Source organism: Sinohyriopsis cumingii, chromosome 5, assembly GCF_028554795.1.
Source record: "Sinohyriopsis cumingii isolate HCF-2022 chromosome 5, ASM2855479v2, whole genome shotgun sequence".
Classification (NCBI taxonomy): domain Eukaryota; kingdom Metazoa; phylum Mollusca; class Bivalvia; order Unionida; family Unionidae; genus Sinohyriopsis; species Sinohyriopsis cumingii.
Genome location: NC_142965.1, coordinates 37,055,156 through 37,073,855, shown reverse-complemented (window position 1 = coordinate 37,073,855; position 18,700 = coordinate 37,055,156). Strand labels below are relative to the sequence as shown.

At 36.4% G+C, this 18,700-nt stretch overlaps 1 protein-coding gene and 1 non-coding gene across 2 annotated transcripts; one reads left to right on the top strand and one right to left on the bottom strand.

The window, feature by feature from the left end:
- Nucleotides 1–3,230: 3,230 nt before the first annotated feature.
- Nucleotides 3,231–3,314, bottom strand: Trnal-cag (transfer RNA leucine (anticodon CAG)). The gene has a single exon. It is a non-coding gene; the product is annotated as a tRNA-Leu (tRNA).
- A 218-nt stretch (nucleotides 3,315–3,532) lies between these two features.
- Nucleotides 3,533–13,622, top strand: LOC149798949 (interleukin-1 receptor-associated kinase 4-like). The gene is made up of 2 exons (XM_089957869.1): nucleotides 3,533–3,783; nucleotides 7,963–13,622. Exons 1-2 carry the CDS (start codon nucleotides 3,626–3,628, stop codon nucleotides 9,476–9,478), a joined length of 1,674 nt encoding a protein of 557 aa, XP_089813995.1. The 5' UTR covers nucleotides 3,533–3,625; the 3' UTR covers nucleotides 9,479–13,622.
- The last annotated feature ends 5,078 nt before the right edge of the window (nucleotides 13,623–18,700 follow it).

Below are 18,700 nucleotides of genomic sequence, written 5' to 3'. Positions count from 1 at the left end.
TTCTTTGAATCTCTACACTGTTAACAGCTGTCCTTAATTTGGGTTTCCTCTGTGTCGGTTCTTTTCTGCCCCTTTTTCTGGAGTAAATTACAAGTGTCCCTGGCATAGTGAGCCATTTCTTGCGTCCAAGCATCGAAGCCAACTCTTTTCCAGTCACGTACATCTTTCCACTTGTGGTGTAGGTTACAAGCTACACATACATCTTCATAAACATCTAATGTTGATAAACCTTCACAAATCTTTTTTTTTCTCACGCAGAGGTAGAGAAGTAATGACATGAAAGCGCAACGCTTTTAACAGACCGAGTGTCTTGTGCACATTTAAAGGAGCATCCATGATGTCTTTGCAGGAACTCTTCGTAAATAATCCACAAGGAATCGGCTCTTTTAGAGATAATATGTGCACTTTTGCACAGACCCTCGTTTACTCCAGTACCAATCCTTAACTCTTTCCTTGGAATTCAGTGTAGTAGTGTCACCTTGTAAGTAGCAGTCTTACCATCCAAAGCCTTCTGTTTCTCTGGCAGGTGATCAATATCTAGCCATTTCAACACTATCAAAAGAATCAATCCTCTCATAGCATTAAGGTACCATTGGTTAAAACATTGGTGTTGTAAAAGATGCCGTTGTTCTTTGCGTTTCACTTATATTTTGATAAGGTCTTTGGCAAAAGTATTCTCTCAACTCCAGAGGCAAACTACGAATGTTCTCTTCTAGAGTATCCATGAAGATATTACTTGGGTCCCAGCAAAGGAAGCTAGTGGCAGCGCAGAGACCATCGAGTAGCTCCAGGTAAGCTGAGTCTTTCGTCTCTCACTCTTGAAGTGACACACTACAGCTGAAACACTTCACTTTATATCCTTCAACTAAGCAGACAAATCCAGCTCTAGCTAATTCTTCGGGTGCAGATCCAGCCGAAAACCTATGCCACTTTCCTTTGATCGTTTGGAATCGATTTTCAGTCACAGTAGCAATGCAAAGTCACAGGCAACGTGTATCCTTCTTTCACTGGTGCATTTTTTAGTTGACGTGATGGAGCAATTACGAGTTCTTTACACAGGTTTGGATGAGATCTGAAGGGTGGTAAACACACGGCATCACGTTGACTGTGAAAACAGTAAAGAGACAGGAAGGACGGTAATGAGTGGCACCACGTTATAACTATCCATGATGCGCCTAAACTCAGGATCGGTTTTCGAACGTCGATTGTACTCGTACTACCACATTTCAAACTCTTGGTATCCTTGTTCTTCTAACTTCAGGCGTGGTAAGTTTACCTCGTACAATATTCCATGGTGCACTGTAAGAATTCATTTTTCGTGTCACGTTGAGGATAACATAAAGAGGGCATCCGTGAAATAAGCATCTATTAAATTCATAGACGATGCTGGAGTCTTCTAAATCTCAGCCATCCACTTAAATAGTTTCCAATGGTCTTTCCGTCTCCTCTGTTACTGAAATGTTAGATTCATTTGTCTTCCTTTTCGGACAAGTAATGTAACCATCGCACAGCATTGGTCAAGTATCAACGTCTGATGAACTTTTAGTTTGAGTATGAAGGCTAGGATGTTCTCGGGCATGAATCGCTTGCGCTACACTAAGCAACACGCTTTGGTGATACTGCAGGCTTCCACCAAAAGGATCGATCCCTCCATGTTCTATGAACAGTTGTCGAAAATTTTCCACAAAAACGCTGTAAAATGTCCACGTCGGAACGACAATACCTTAACATTTCTTCCTGAAAGTCGAAAGGGTCCAAAGCATGAGAGAGGTACTAAGCGTAAAAAGGTACCCGCTGTTCGGTATGCATATTGTCGGAGTTGTAATAGTGTGCGTCAGACAAGCGCGGTAGGACTGCCTGTTGCTTGGCTTTTGTATTGACAAGGTGCGGAAAATATCCTTTGGTCGTTTCTGTCATTCCAAACGTTCTAGGCATTCGATTCAAAGGCATGGCCAAATAACTTAAAGCATGTTTTGAGGTAGGTAGTTTAAATAAACTTAAACTAAAATCAGTTGAAAAACGATCGCTATCCTTGCAAATTCAAAAGACAGCAGCCCCACCACCTCCACCTTCAACACACTCACCCTTTCTGTTTAATTTAAATTGAAAATAAAATGTTCCTTAGACCCATTAGATTACTACCGCTTATAGTCTGTAGTGAAATCTACTAGACTCTGACTAACGGATTAATGTTAGTTTCAAACCCTGACAACGTCTATATAGACCCATCTTCGCTCGCCAAGGTTAGGACATGTTATGTAGATAGGGTTAACATATCGGAACCTTGGCTAGCGAAGATGACATAGTCCTACTTTCTGAATCATGGATATAAGTCTGAGAATTATTGCTGGTGTTTTAATTTAAATAACATTATTATATAGCTTTGGTATTTTAATTAACATAACAATATTCTATAGTTTCGGTATTGTAGCTTAAATTAACAGTACTCTCTAGGTTTCGTATTTTAATTTAACATATGATCATTCTGTTGTTTTTGGTATTCTAAATTTCAGATAACATTATTCTATTGTTTTATGATTTCAGTTCAAAATAGCAAATGCAAACAACTTTACCTTACAGCAGCCAGCCTCTCAAAATTTCACAATATCTGTAGAAGAGCGTCCTCTACTGACAACGGGATTTTCGGTTGACCAAAAAGGAGGCAGTATTCCATTCAGTGCCTTGTACTCGCATATTAAGCAACCAAGGACTCTGATGGGCGTTTAATAATTTCAGTCTCACGAATGTGTTTTTCTTAATATTTAGATGCAAATAATTGGTTTCTATCTCGCCCTATAACAATGATCTAAGTGACCAAACAGTGATGACATTAAATCCTTTTTTGTTGTTAAAAATACTTTTAAATACTTTTACTTTTAAATACTCTGAAAAAGTACCCATGATAATGATGCAAAGCTCTAGAAGAAACAAAGGATGAACATATTACTAATATCATATCGAATACGACTCATTGCATACAATTTTTCATTGAAAGGAAACTCTTGAAACCTTTTATTTCTTTTAATGAAATAATTCTTTATCTCGTGGTATGTCAAATATACGTACAGAGATACACTAGATAAATACTTTTAATATACATATCATTGAATAAATTTGAAACTTTCATTCTGTGCGCTTTAAATCCATTATATATTAAATATGTATCGTAAGTATACATGAAAAAGGATGCAATGAATAATGCGCTGAAGAAAAAAAAAAAAAAAAAGTATTGTCAGAAGTGGGATTCGAACCCACGCCGGGAAGACCCGACTGCGACCTGAACGCAGCGCCTTAGACCGCTCGGCCATCCTGACAGACGTATGTCGTTGTTTCTGGAACAATATTGATCTATTTATCAAGCTATGATTCTTTTATTTATTTCTATTAATTTTAATGTAATTTATTATATACTTTTCCACCATTTATATAAGTTTTCACTTTTAAAAAATAGCTATCACTTCCTGGGTTGCTTATTCGGCTCAAATAATAAGACTGTGTCCGATTGGAGAATAAGACACATGACGTCTTTCCGATCGTTACTTCCGTGTTAAACAGAAATAGCACTATTGCAAACACAGTCCGTAAGTAGAGTTGACATGTAAAGAAAAACTCGAATTATACAAAAATGACAGGTGCTAAAGAAGTTACTGAAGATACTTTTATTCGTCATTTGCCTTATTCTGCTGTCAGATATCTGAGTTTGTTACTGGATGTTGATAACAACTGGAAAAAAATGGTGAATCACATTCCTAAGAAAATCGACTCTCCGCATTTCGAAGCAAGGTGAATAGATTCTGATATTTTTCCTAGTGTGAAATGAAATGAAAAATGGCATGTAGGTTGCGAGATTTGTATAGTCATGTCACTCGGAATGCAAATTGCGAGATCCAGGTAAATTTCAGCAACGATGTACTCTTGTTTCTTCTGTCAGCTGATCAAAGACATGAATGGTATACTCGCGGTTTTTGAGAAAATAAATCACATTCCTATCGATTTCATGCAGGTATATCTCGATCAAGTTTGCTAGGCCGGCTAGTAAGCGGCTACCCTATACCGACACCAAATGGTGTCGGCGAATTCCAACTTTTTAATAGGCAGTGGACTCGGACCCTACACCCTAGTCCTACAAAGTAAGACACATCACCCGATATTTTTGTTCTGGGGGGTGATGGGTCTTACTGCCTAACTAACAGCGCTGTGTAGCGTGTTTTGATGTCGGCTAACAGTGTAACGAAAGTCAAATTTTCAAGAATATCACACACAACTGGCAACCGATAATGTCGCTTTTCTGCAAAGTTATGTTTTTTGCCAGACTTTACTTACCCTGATATCTTTTCTCTAGTAAATTCAAATTCTCAAAAAATGGACCTGTTTTGTTGGCCTACATTTCAGTTGGCTGGAAAGCTCTGAAAGCCAGGAATGCCGAAATCGGGTTAAGGTGAAATATTCGTCGTCTTTATTAAACGAATAAAATTATATTATGCCTATTGGAACTGTAAGCAATGGTTCGTTTCGTTCAAGAAACATATCCCACATACGAGCCTACTTAAACATACATTGGCATACCTCGACTACTGTTGCATTGCAACAAATTAAAATGTCTGTCAACTGAACATGAAAATGCATCCATTTGCTAGTGTCATATTTTCATTCTGCCAGGATAAAGACAGCACAGTAAGATTATTAATTACACATAAATTAGTGGAAGAGTGTCAGTATAGGTGGCCAGGTGTGTGAGATATTCCTGAAACTTTGACTACTCATTCTGATGTCAACCGACATTGGAACAGCCTATACAAGGCCGGTATTTTGGTAGTAAGACCAGAGGTCTCAGAAATGCTTAATCACACGTATTTGGATGCAATTTATTTATCTGGGACACAGAAAATCACTTGTACAGTACTCCTCCTTATTCACACATTTGACGGACGGCAAATTTGGTGGCTTGCCAGTCCTGCATCAACCACCTACTGAGTGGCAAAATGTGTAGATCAAATGATCATTCTGAGTTGTGCTGATATTTACAATGAGAAAATTCAGTGTCTGAAAGAAGCCCAGATGTACATGTTGTCATTGTAAGAGTACATCTGAAGAACAGGACCAAATAGCTTGGCAGTAAGTTCAAAGACTTGACTAGCAGCAGAGTGGTTGGAAAATGTATTGATATTTACAATGACTGAATTCAGAGGCAGAAATAACCAGTGATGTATTTCTGTTTAAGAGTGCATCAAATGAATAACTTTAGCTTTCATTATTGTGTTCATTTTGAAGTGTAGCTGAATGAGTAGTGCATGTGACCTCCAAAAAAACCATGTTGAGAGTTAGACAAAATGCTTTTTTGCAAATGTGGATAAATATTTTGGGGCAAATTGATGAAGATTGTAATGAGATTCAGCAGAGTGCTAGAACTGATATTTCACTTGGAACAATATGTGTGATGCCTAGCTTAGTGCTTGAAATAAGGCCTTTCCTTGGCCAGACCTAATTGACTCTCACTCTAATGCACAAACAAGAGTTATAAGTCAGTGGTGTAAAGAAGTTAGAAAATGAAACTCAATGGCAACCATTGGTTCTTCTTGTCGGAAATGTAGCCACTTCAGGAATGCCCAATATGCTTCTTTCAGGGGACTGCAACTTTTGCTAGTGGGACTCCTGTTTTTCCCAAAATAGTAGTCCTGGACTCCTAGTTTTAAAATCCAAGCGAGACCTCTATAAGACATAGCACTAAAACAGAAACAACATGTGCTATGTCTTACATTGCTGGACTAACCCTACACCCCAACATCAATGTCCAGATATCAAAAGTGGGGTGGCAAGGGTCAGGGGAAACTCGGACTAATGGTAGTACAACAATGTAAGACGCCTCACCAAGTTTTTGTTTTTGGTTGCAACATCTTGCTACACATGGCCATTATTTGGCAGTGTTATCCCAGGCTGATTGGCAGGAGAATGAGAGGTTACATTTTCAGGAACATTTAATACATTTAAGTCTAATTGATATACTTACTTTGCTGTCTTTGTCCAGATAGAATAATAATGTGACACCAACAAATGGATGCATTTTCATGTTCAGTTGGCATTTCTTTTGTTTGGAATACAATGGAAGCTGGGAATGCTGAAATTGGGTTAAGTTTTAGTATGTTTCTTCTTAACAAACAAATAAAAATATACTGATATTGAAGAAAGTGTTTAGATAGCTTCGTTTCATTCAAGATACTTACCATTTAACCGATTTTGCATTCCTGGCTTCCATGGCATTCCATCCAACTGAAATATAGGTCAGCAGGGATGGTCCTGGCTTTTAAAAAGCTGTCGCCAAAATAATCGCCAACCTCAATATTTTGTCGCCAATTTTCAAAAAGTGTCGCCAAAAAAAGTAGTGTACATTTTTCCAAGTGTTAATTTAGTCTATTAATGTAACAGGCAATGAAAATTACAAAAGATGGATTAGTTAATACTTTAATTACAACAAGCATTAACAAAATGTTACAAAGTGTTACATGAAGATCCGTCGCGATTTTAGGGCTGCCCACTTGTTGAATGCAGTTTCAAAGTCTAATTTTTCACATCTGTACATGCTGATTCTCATTAAATTCTCGAGAGATGAGATGCAGAGCTTATTTCTAATGTCAGTTTTTATGAGGTTCATCTTACTGAATCCACGTTCACAGTCGTCAGTGCTGACAGGTGACACCAGTAGTCTCTCAGCAGCCCCCCCCCCCCCCCCCGGCTAGCTTCACAAAGCTTGTAGCGAATTGCTTCCTAAATCCCAAGAATGATCACTGAATGCTGTATAAATTTTCTCGACAAGAAAAATAGGATCTCCATTCCCACGAATGAAACTTACACGAGTCAACACCTGGCAATATAGGACCGTATATATCAGCGTAAATTCACACCCAATTTAGGGATTCTTTCACTCCTGTATTTTGAGAAATAAATAATTATTATTAATTATGCAAAACTGTTTTTTTTTTTTGTTGCTATTTCTTGTTGCGGAGTTTAAGTCTCTGCAGCCGTAACACGGGACTGATGACAAAAGAAAAAGATCAATGAGTAAAATGCTGCACTGGCGACAGATGTAATTGTGATTGAGATTTTTTCCATTTGCTTTGTATTTATACACAGTAGTCGGTACTTCAAAGGTTATCAGTTTTCTATGAAGGTTCAGCAAAACTATTGTATTGGTATATGTATAAAAAAAAAAAACAGAAGGATTAGCCATACAATTAATTGTATCTGTTCTATTCGCGTCTTCAGAAGTCGGTCAGTTGTAGGTATAGTGCGGTAGCATGATTGACTGTATCGCAGCATACAGTACTCAGCCCAGATGTCAGCATAAGCAGATTATGATGTAACAATGCACTGTAAAGATAGGGTTGTCAATAAGAACAAAGGATCGTTTGTGTAACAGATTGATTCCAATGCATTGCTTAGTCAAGTTTATGGCTTCCTTTCGTTCTGGCTTTAAATTTATTCAGTCCAAATCCATGATTGTATGTACAAATTAAATAACCAAAAAGTATGTCGGCAAAAAAATCGCCAGATGGGATATTTTTGTCGCCAATAAGGAAAAAAAATCGCAATTTGCGACATTGGCGAAGCCCAGGACGATCCCTGGGTCAGCAAAACTTGGAAACAAGTTCCTTTGTTTGTGTGAGAATTCAAATTTATTAGAAAAAAGTCATTAGAATAAGTAAAGTCTGCCTAAATCAACATAACTTTAATTTGTGATAAAAATGTAATAATTGTTGTTGTACAGCCATACTTGAAAGACAACTGTTTTTGGAATAGCACCTTTCACAAAGGTCCAACTGTCACAAAAGACCACATTTTTCATGCATGGTTCAATCGTATTATATGATGGATGCTAATGAGACACAGCTGTCTCTTTAGAGGTTTAAAGTATTGTACTTTTAATTAAAATAAATTCTTACAATGACTTTCAAATATATTTTACAGGTACTCCCAGCTCCAAGTTCGTCTTTTTGAAGACAAAGGAAAGAAACCTGATGGAAGTCCAACTAGAGCTATAATCGATGACTGGGCAACTCAGAATGCACAGGTACGGCATTTAATGCAAGCACTACTTGATGCTAGCCTAATTGAAGCTGCAGATTATCTTTCTATGAAGATCTTGAAGCAGGGTAGAGCACCAAGACCATGCCTACAAGATGGTGAGCACCTACCCCCTGTGGGTATGCCAGTACCAGCATGGCATGATCCTCACAAGGAGAAAAATGACACAGAAGATGATATTACAGAAATTAAAAGGGCCCTTCATCAGGAAAATAAACATGAGCCCAAGGAGGGGCAGGAGCATTCACTGGACAGTGATCAGTGCCATGGAGAAAGTGAAATTCCAGCCAATTCTGGAAATATGGAAACATTGTTTAATAGAATTCCATCTTATGAAAGTGGTGGAAATCCATCACAAAGTCTTTTTGTTGGTCAAGAAAGGCCCTTTTTTCATTCTATGGAGTCCTTTGAAAACCAAGAGACACTGTTGCAGAGAGCAGTTAAAGTACATGAAGCGGATAGAGACACATCAGAGCCGTGTGAGTCCATTGATGAATTGTTCCTCCTAATGCCAGATGGGCCAACCCAGTGTGTACCATACTCTTGTCTAGCTGCAATTACTGACAATTTCAACTCAGACTGCATTAGTAAAGGTGGACGGGTTATTGGACGTGGTGGATTTGGCACAGTGTATCTTGGTTTGTTCAGAAATGGTTACAAAGTGGCAGTTAAATCATTGCATGAGGTCAAAGATGTCAATGCTGAAAAACAATTTATAACTGAACTTCAGGCACTCTCCAAATATCGTCATGATAATATTGTGTTTCTGTTAGGTTACTCAGTCAATGGCCCTAATAAATGCCTTGTGTATGAATACATGTGTAATGGTTCACTAGAAGATAGGCTTTTGAGAAAGAATAACACTCCTTCACTACCTGGCAAACTACGTCTATCTATCGCAAGTGGTACAGGCCATGGTATTCATTATTTAAATAGTCAAGGAATCATTCATAGAGACATCAAAAGTGCAAATGTTTTGTTAGACGAGAATTTTACGCCAAAAGTTGGCGATTTTGCTACAGTTCGAACTGGTCCTATGGGATGTGGTACAACAGCTGTTCAGACTACGCTCGTAATTGGCACGTCAGCATATTTGGCACCAGAGGCATATCACTTTGACATTTCTACAAAACTCGACTCCTACAGCTTTGGTGTCGTCCTTCTGGAAATAATAACAGGATTGCCAGCTTTGGATCAAGATCGAGATGAAAAAGATTTGAAAAGTTATGTCGAGGAACACGAGGAGGATCTGACAAGTCTTTTGGATAAATCTGTGAATGATTGGTCAGAGGATACTGTTGAGGCTTTATATAAAATAGCAACAAGGTGTCTTGAGCACAAGAAGAAGATTAGGGTTAACGTAGGTGACATTTTAGAGGATCTTGATGCATTGATTTAGAGAGTTCCAATCACAGTGATATATACAGCGTTAGTAGCATCATGCCTGATGGTTCTTTTAGAAGATATTTACATAATGTATCATCTGGAATACAAGAGTATATGCTTATATTCGATATTAGTGAAGGTTGTATGCACTGACTTCTTTTATGTTTCTTTAGTAGAGAAGTCTTCCACTATCCATCTGTTTTGCAGCAAGTTTTATATTCACTTTTATTAAGCATAATTGACAGCAATGTATATCAGATCAGAAGGCAGAATTTTAATGAGATTAAAAACTAAACACTCACACCAATTCTAAAACAGCAGCCTTTAGAAAAACACATTTTTAAGTCTTTGACATTATTTTTACATTTTGCACATTTACCGTATGCTCACTTATTTGTCAGGTAGTATTACAAACTGCATTATACCCAGCTTTGATCTTGTATCATCTGCCAGAAGATTCGAGTCATATCATTTTATTAGAACTAATCAGTAGATTAAAAAACAGACCCTTTTCAGCTGTGCATTGTGCAACAGCAGATCAAGGTAGGGGTGACATAATTTATTTATATATCAATGCATTGTTAATTTTTCCATATCAATGAAGATTTCAGTACAAGAGGTGAAGAATCTAGACAAAACTATACTTATCCCATCTTCAGCAGACTATTGTAAATAATTATTAGTTGTTTGCCTTTTCATTCTTTAAATTGAAAATTTGTCTGAGGCAGTTGTTTCAGGAAACTTACTCATTTTTGTCAGTAAAAAATAAAACTTTTGGTAGCACCTACTTGTCTTCTACAAATAAATCAACACAAGGTGGCTAATATGAATGGTTTAAAATATGCTCTCACATCCCATTCCCACCAATTACATGCTGATTATTTTGTCACTTCACTGCGCTCAGCCACTGATAACTTATATCAGTGTAAAGATTTGTTCCCCATGTGTGAGATAAGTACTTGACTAATCCTTTAATAACCACATTATGCAAAGTTAATCTGTTGCTTTGCCTCTTGTCTACTGGCACTGCATTTGAGGGCTACAATTCCGGTGTGTCATGGAGAGAAATATGAGGCATTTAATTCTGATTAGTGGTTTTTGTTTGATAAAGTCCAGAGTAAAACAGAAAACAGTTAACCACCAATCAGAACTAAATCTGGCATATTCACTGCGTGACACTGGAAGTAGTGACATCCAAACTAGGTCCATTTATATACAAAGCAGCATAGTTTATATAAAGTGACTATTAAATAATTTTTAAAGTACTTAAATTGCATGTGGGGACAAGTTTGTAATGTCTGTTTTTACGCTGCTACACATGTGTAATCAGCAACTGAACTTGCTGAGAGATTAAAAAATTAGCGCATAATTAGCAAGGAGCCAGATTCCAAACTGCATGAATTGTGGTCACATATTAATTTTGTAGATGGGAAGTGGGTGTTTTCAACTATTTACCTTTTCACTGGCAGAAACTTGAGGTCTGACCAAAGCAGTTGTTTGAATCTGCAGGAAGTACAATGTGAAGGATTTAGTTGTTAGTCAACTCAGTTCGTTCGCACACTCTCACTTGTTATAGATACGATTTTATTTGCATGAGGAAATTACAATATTTCTTCTGTTTTGAAGATAGCACTGTATTGACATCCATATGTAAGTGAAGACGTGGATGTTAATAAAATGTTTTAAATACTTGCTGTGTGAAACAAAGAGTGTGGTGTTCAAGATGAATCCTGCCCCTGATCAAATGGAGCAACCTGAAATGGCCTAAGAATTTGAATAAAAATCACATATATAACAGGTATCAGTTTGGAAAGATTTTTTTGCAAAGATTGAGAATGACATGAACAGATGATAGTCTGTTTGTAATCTGATCAGTGCATATAAAATGGCACCACCCCACTGCTGACAGACATTCTAAAGATGAAACCACCATGAAATTTGATATTTATATTGATAATATATTGTATCGCGATCTATGTATTGGGAATCATACCAGTGCATGGCAGGAGTTTATTGTTTCACCATTTGGTCAGGATCTGTGTTGTTTGCAGTCGACTTGGGAGTATATGTGGTATTAGTTATTTTTGCCATCAGAACACCAGAAGGAAAATTGTAAACTTAATTTCTTCATTATGTTTATTTTCTTGTATGTGCTTATTATTTAAATTTGATGGTAATACAGAAGTATTAAGTGAACACAGTAAAATTAATACATGTATGTATTAGACTTGTGCTAGTATACTGTTAATTCAGTATTTTCCATCAGGTACCAGTTGTCATGGTTACTAAAGACCAGAAATTTAAAAACCCAATGAATGATAATAATCCTTAAATGGAAATGAGCAACCACCTGCCTCTCATTCCAATTCATGGAAATTAAGTACTTATACATTTGTAACATTGTGAAAAACTATGATACTTTATACCCAATAAAGTAAATACATTCACAATATTTGACAATGAAACACCCTTTTTTATCACATTTGATTTCCACCTATATGGTTCCAGGTTCAATCCTACCAGCACATATATCCATGGTTGGTGGTTCCTCATCTGAAGACCACACAATACCAATACTCAAAATGTCAAGAACAATTTTTACAAGTCACTTTAAAAAGTTTTGGATTGGACCTAAGATAAATTAAGTTTTAGTATATTCTTATACTAGGAAATATTGGGTATATATTATTGTTACAGGGTCATAGGAACTATTGCACACACAAAGAAAGTATATGCCTTTTTCTGTCTCTAAATGTTAGCCTGGTCTGATGAATAGTGCTCTAACTATAACTAGGCTAATAAGACTTGTGCAGTACACATGCCCTGAAATAGACAATAGACCAGTTTCAAATTGTGCAGTAAAGATGCCCTGAACAGTAATAAAGATTATTTAAGAGCAAGGGCAGAGGTCTCACTAGGATTTTAAAACTAGGAGTCCAGGACTCCTATTTTGGAAAAAACAGGAGTCCCACCAGCAAAGGTTGCAGTCCCCTACCAGAATCATATTGGGCATACCTAAACTGGCTAAATTTCCAGATGATTAGAATCAGTGGTTACCAATGAGTTTAATTTTCTTACTTCTTTACAACACTGATATATAATTCTTATTTGTCCATTAAAGTGAGAGTGAATTAAGACAGGTCAAGGAAATGTCTTATTCCATGCACTAAGTTAAACATCACACATAGCGTTCCATGTGAAATTTGAAATATCAGTTCTAGAAACTTCTAGCACTCTGTTTAATCCCATTACAATCTTCGCCAATTTGCCCCAAAATACTTATCCAAATTTGCAAACCACATTTTGTCCAACTCTCAACTTGTCTTGATTTTGAGGTCACGTGCACTGTTTATTTGACTACACTTGGAAATGAACACAATATTGAAAGCTAAAGTTGTTCATTTGATATACAATTACACACTGGGTCTTTCTGCCTCTGAATTCAGCCACTGTAAATATCAGTATATTTTCCCACCATTCTCCAGCTAGTCAAGTCTTTGAACTTGCCGCCAAGCTATTGGGTCATGTTCTTCAGATGTACTCTTACAATGACAACATGTACATTTGGGGGTCTTTCAGCCACTGAATTTTCACATGGTAAATATCAGCACAGCTAAAATGATTATTTGATCAACACATTTTCCCACTCAGCATATGGTTGAAGCAGGACTGGCAAGCTCTTGAATTTTCTGTCGGGCAAATGTGTGTGCATGGAGGACTCTTGTATAAGTGATTTTCTGCATCCCAGGTAAACAAATTGCATCCAAGTACATGTGATTAAGCATATCTGAGACCTCTGAAGGCGTTGTGCACTCGTGCAGAAATAAAGTGCTGTACAACTGAGCAGTTTCTTTACTTGCCAACGCATGATGGCACCAGGCATGTGGATTGTGAAACTGTCAACATTATTATGTATACCTCGTAATGTTTGCAGTGTTTGTTACAGTAATATTACATGCCTGTAATGAAGAAAAAAGACATTATACTGCTTGTTTTATTTTGTTTGTAAAATTGACATTATCTGTTAAAGATAACATCTACAGTGAAAGAAACATTGTTACACATTTCATATTTGTTGCCAATTTTTTAAACTTTGTATCCCGTCCATTGAAATATACTTAATATGACTGCTAATAAATTTGGTCTGTATTCTAAAATATTTTGTTTTCCCTTGAACTAAATATGGATTTTTATTTATACTGAAATAATCAGATATCAGTAAATATATTTTAAGTTTGACTTCATTTAATTGACTCAAAAGTGTTGTGCATGTCATATTTGATACCAGTAGAGTCCTATAATACAGGTCTCTGATTCTAGTAGAGATGTTTAATACACAAGACTGGTGCCAGTAGAGACATGCAATACAAGTCTCTGGTGCTAGTAAAGACATGTAATACAAGTCTCTGGTACCAGTAGAGATGTGTAACACAAGTTGCTGGTGCCAGCAGAGAAATGTAATACAAGCCTTTGGTGCTGGAAAAGATGTGTAATAAAAGCCTTTGGTGCCAGTAGAGGCATGTAATACAAGTCTGGTACCAATAGAGGCATGTAATACAAGTCTGGTGCAAGTAAAAATGTGTAATACAAGTCTGGTACCAATAGAGACATGTAATACAAGTCTCTGGTGCCAGCTTGTAATCTAATCTGATAGTTACTTTTCAATAAATGTGGTCTGTCTTACAGAATGTTGTTTTCTTTTTTACTATTTTGGATTTTCTTAATGACTTTTATTTAAATGCATGGTTTGTGGCCAAAAAATGTTACAACTTCCAAATATCGCAGCCTACATTTTTTGACTGCCCCAGTGACTTAAGTGGTTAGAGCATCTGCAATGGATGTGGGAGGTTGCAGGTTCAAAGCCAGGCTTAGTCATACCAAAGACTTATAAAATAGTACTAGCAGCTGCCTTGCTTGGCACTCAGCATTAAGAGGTTAGTCTTAGGAGTGGATGGCCTGGTGTCAAGGTAATGTGACTGGGTGGGATACAATGCTAAAGGTCTTTGGCATGATTCCTTAGTGCTATACCTCACTATAAACTACCACACTGCCAACACTGCAGCGATAGAAGTAACCTTAAAGTGATGCATTGCAGTTTTCTTTTTTAATTGGTATGTCAGAAGTTGTTGTTGTTTTAGGGTTTAATGCCATTTTTCAGCACACGATAGGCTAAACATGGTGGCCAGTATTAATGGTGGAGGAAGAACTCGGGAAATCCCCGGAAAGAACCACCGACCCTCAAGAAGCTACTGGCAGACTTTCTCACATACCCACACTGGCCGAATCCGAGACTAGAACCCACGCAGACAGAGGTGAGAATGGCAGTGATCTGTAACGGAGAGTGCTTTAGACCACTCGGCCACTCGGGGCCCCTCAGTATGTCAGAAGTCTATTCTTTGAAATTAAACAAGTTTTTCATGTTTCACTTCAAACATTCTGAGCAACTCTTAAGAGTTATACATATTTATGAATAGTTTTTGTTTGTAAAGACTTTCATCATATTACAAATACACATTAATAATCTAGTTCAATAATTGTTGCAATTCTTTGATCATTTAGTGTCCTTCCTCTGACCTACACTTTTTCTCCTTTCTCACTTTGTTCTCTTTCCTTGACCTTAAATACAGGTCATGAAGGACATTCGTTAAACCTTTGTTTATTCTGTGCTAATGTCTCGAAGTGAAAGCTGGTTTTGTGTCCCACAAATATCTGTGTTAGATTTCTCTTAATGAAGTAATTTTACCTCTAGCAGATTCCACACTGACTGCAAGAAAAGTCATCACCATTGAAAATGTGCCTAACTGATTCAATCGTCTAATCTCCTTTTATTTTTTTATCTTGCTAAGTCTCAGCTTCCTTAGTGAGGTAAATGTTGGCTCTTTCTGTAGTATTTTCACATAAATTAACATATACTCGACATAAATTTTATTAAATATGAAATTGCACATGCTATATCCTCTTAAATTCCAATATTTGAAACTATATACATTAAATAGCTAAAACTGAAAAGTATACAATTTTCCTGATAAATAATGAGACCCTAATGATATGCATCAAAGAAGACAATTTATTTAAGCACAGCTGAACCTGTCAATACATGTACTAGCCACCCATTGGAAAAGGCCAAACTGTCCTTTTTAAACAGGTGGCTTCTGAATGCAAGTTTGCTTTATAATCTTGGTTCTGAAACAAATATTCAGCATATATCATTATCAGTCATATTATTACAGGTATTATTATTTCAGGCAATAAGTATAACTTCCTTTTGAAAGAATTCACAGAATAAATTTATCATTCATAAATTCTTGAGGAAAAGGGTTTTATTTATATATTTCTTCAAGTTTTCTCTATGTTTCACATAAAACATTTTCACTTCTATAAATGGTAAGGTGTAGCTAGCTCCACTCCGGTCAGATAAACAACCTCATTTCAGAGATTATTTAATTAGATAACAATAGGTAGGGTGATGTGTCATGCTGCTGGCAAGTCCATTTAGCTAATTTGCACAGAACCCAAGTTGTCTGAAGTACATCAAAAATACATGCAGAAGACCAGATGTTATTGCACATCCAGCATTGAATGATAATGTTGAATCCAACTTTAATAAAGTTATAATCAGTCGCAATGTTTCTTTGAAGTTGGAGCTTTACTCTATAAATAAAATGCAAAACATAATTATTTCAGTTGTTAGAATACTGTTCAGGTTATTCATTTTTGAATAGTGTGATTCTGGAAGCAATAGACTATCTGCAAAGACTAGCAAAAATGAATTTAAAACTCCAGGTAGATGGAGTTTTACTTTGTCAAGTGCAGTAACAAGGGGAGCATTTAATTCCTTTCACATACTGCAAACATATCAAGAAGTATACATCCATCGAAATAGAAGCGCCACCTGTATGCAGCATATTTGACACAATGAACCAAACATTCTCTTTATTATTATTAACTATCTTAATTTTGTTAAAATTCTAACCATTATTGAGATTTGTTCTTCATGATGATTTTAGCCATGAAAAAGATTGATTTAAAGAAAATAATAAGCATACACCTGTGTTGGCACAGTTGATTTGTAGTGACAAAATGTTAACACCCATACTGGACAGATGTATTTATGATTGGTGTATTACCTGTAAGGCCCCCATTACACTTGAAAACATGATGTTCTTTCCCTTCCCCCAATGAAATGGTCAGTCCTAAATTGATACATATTCATTTTACTAAAGAGACAAGCATTTCTTGTGGTCAAACTGCCTTATATACAGTCCTGACAATGCTAACATTATGGTCATTTTAAACAGCTCTGTTGTGACCAGGGTTTGCTCAAGAGAATTCAGCAGGGAAGTTTGGACAACAGTACCATCCAGTTTCAAGACGATGTTGAGATGAACACTAATGGCACTTGCATTACCTTCAAAGCCCCTACTGAACTATTAAAAGCAGCAAACACTGCATCAAATTAAGCATATATTTTGCCATCCAATAAATTTCAAAGACAGAAACTTGATGCGTGTTATTTAATATCAATGTGGTTGTGATTCTGCACATGTGTATGTATTTGGCATTGATATTTGACAATGCTAAGTCGACCAACTATATCTTTCTTTCTAAGTGTATTAAATGTTTTGAAGAAAGAAAAAAAAAAGTGAATTGTTTTTATTCAGATTTGATTTTCCAATAATTTTCGTTATATAAAAAAAGCCTATTCCCAACTGAACATTCATTTTTTGGTCAAGCACACCGGCCCTTTCTGGGACCTCAAAACACACTTTTTGAGACTGAATATGCCAGCTACGGTATATTACAGCTGAAGTTGGCTGCTTCAGAAGTAATAGGCCTAAGTTAAATGTAGAAAGTATCATGGCTGACAGGTCACCTTTCCTCAACCAGTATTGTGTGCAATAATAGTGAATGTAATTTTGGTCCTTTATCCATTCGTAGATTGAAACGAATAACCTAATGATTAAATGCATGTCAAATATAGATGGATATATGGATGGACATTAATACTGTTACAATTTGTTTTAGCAACAATGCATTGTGTTCATATGGATTCAAGCAGACTTTTCCATGCTAATGTATCACTTTAGCTTATTTTTTTTTGTTTTTTTTGTTTAATAATTACAATCCACGTCTCTGACAATAGTCAGCAGTATCTGAATATGACTTTCATCATTATAAACAAAATGTACAAACAGCTTACCATGATTTTGATGCCCAAACCTGTATTAGGCAGTCAACACCAAAAGGACTGGTACATTTCTGAAATCTATTAAACAAAATCAAGTTCTGTATAAAATGTGTTATCTAGTAATCTCTTCTGATGAATACAATCAGCCATCAAGTATCTCAAGCATGTACCCCAATAACAAATTTCTAAGCAATATTTTGGCTTTATTCAATTTCTGAATAATTTAAAGTAACCTGATAAACTGATTTGAGTAGGGGTGAATATAAGTAAGATCAGTCATGTTATACATCATCACCTTGCTTGGGAAAATAAACACTCCTTTGCATGGCTGATATGCTGAATGACTGCTCTGAACTGAAGAAACCACTGCTTGGGTTTGAAAGACTTGGCTACTGATGATGGAAAGCTAGTATCCATTTAATATGTCTATTTTGGAAGAATTTCTCAGGTGGTGAATGGCCAGTGACCACTGTATTAAGGTGACCATAAGTGCAGGTTTCAAGGGTTAGTGATGATGTACTGAAAAATAATCGTTTAAGTGAAATGCTTTGGCAGTAGTAGATAAGCCAAGTTGTTGTAGGTTTAATGCCATTTTTTCAACACATCATAGACAATATATGGCGGCCAGTATAAATGGTCTAGGAAGAATCCAGGAAATCTCAGTAAGAACCATTGACCCATGGGAAGCAAGTGGCAAACTTTCTTAAAAACCCATGTTGGCCAAGCCTGGGACTCAAACAAATAGAGGTGAAAGATGGCTACTTAGTTCATAATCACTAACCTTTATGCTGTACCTCTGGCAGCTATACAGCCAAAATAGGCATCAAAATCAAATGTTTTCTAAAATCTAAAATATAGCATTTTTATTACCCTGCATCCAGAATATCTGAACATTATGTTTTCTGCAAAAATAGTCCTATGTTAAATGGTTTGTAATGGTATGTGTGAAAATTATTACAATATTATCTACATTCAATATGGGTTTGGTTTTGTGGCTGTACATCACTTTTTAGCAAATGAAATGTTATACATGGCAGGAAGTATATC

Coding starts and splice junctions, on each gene's coding strand:
- LOC149798949 (XM_089957869.1), top strand. CDS start 3,626: ATGACAGGTGCTAAAGAAGTTACTGAAGATACTTTTATTCGTCATTTG. Junction 3,784..7,962: donor TCTCCGCATTTCGAAGCAAG/GTGAATAGATTC, acceptor TATATTTTACAG/GTACTCCCAGCTCCAAGTTC.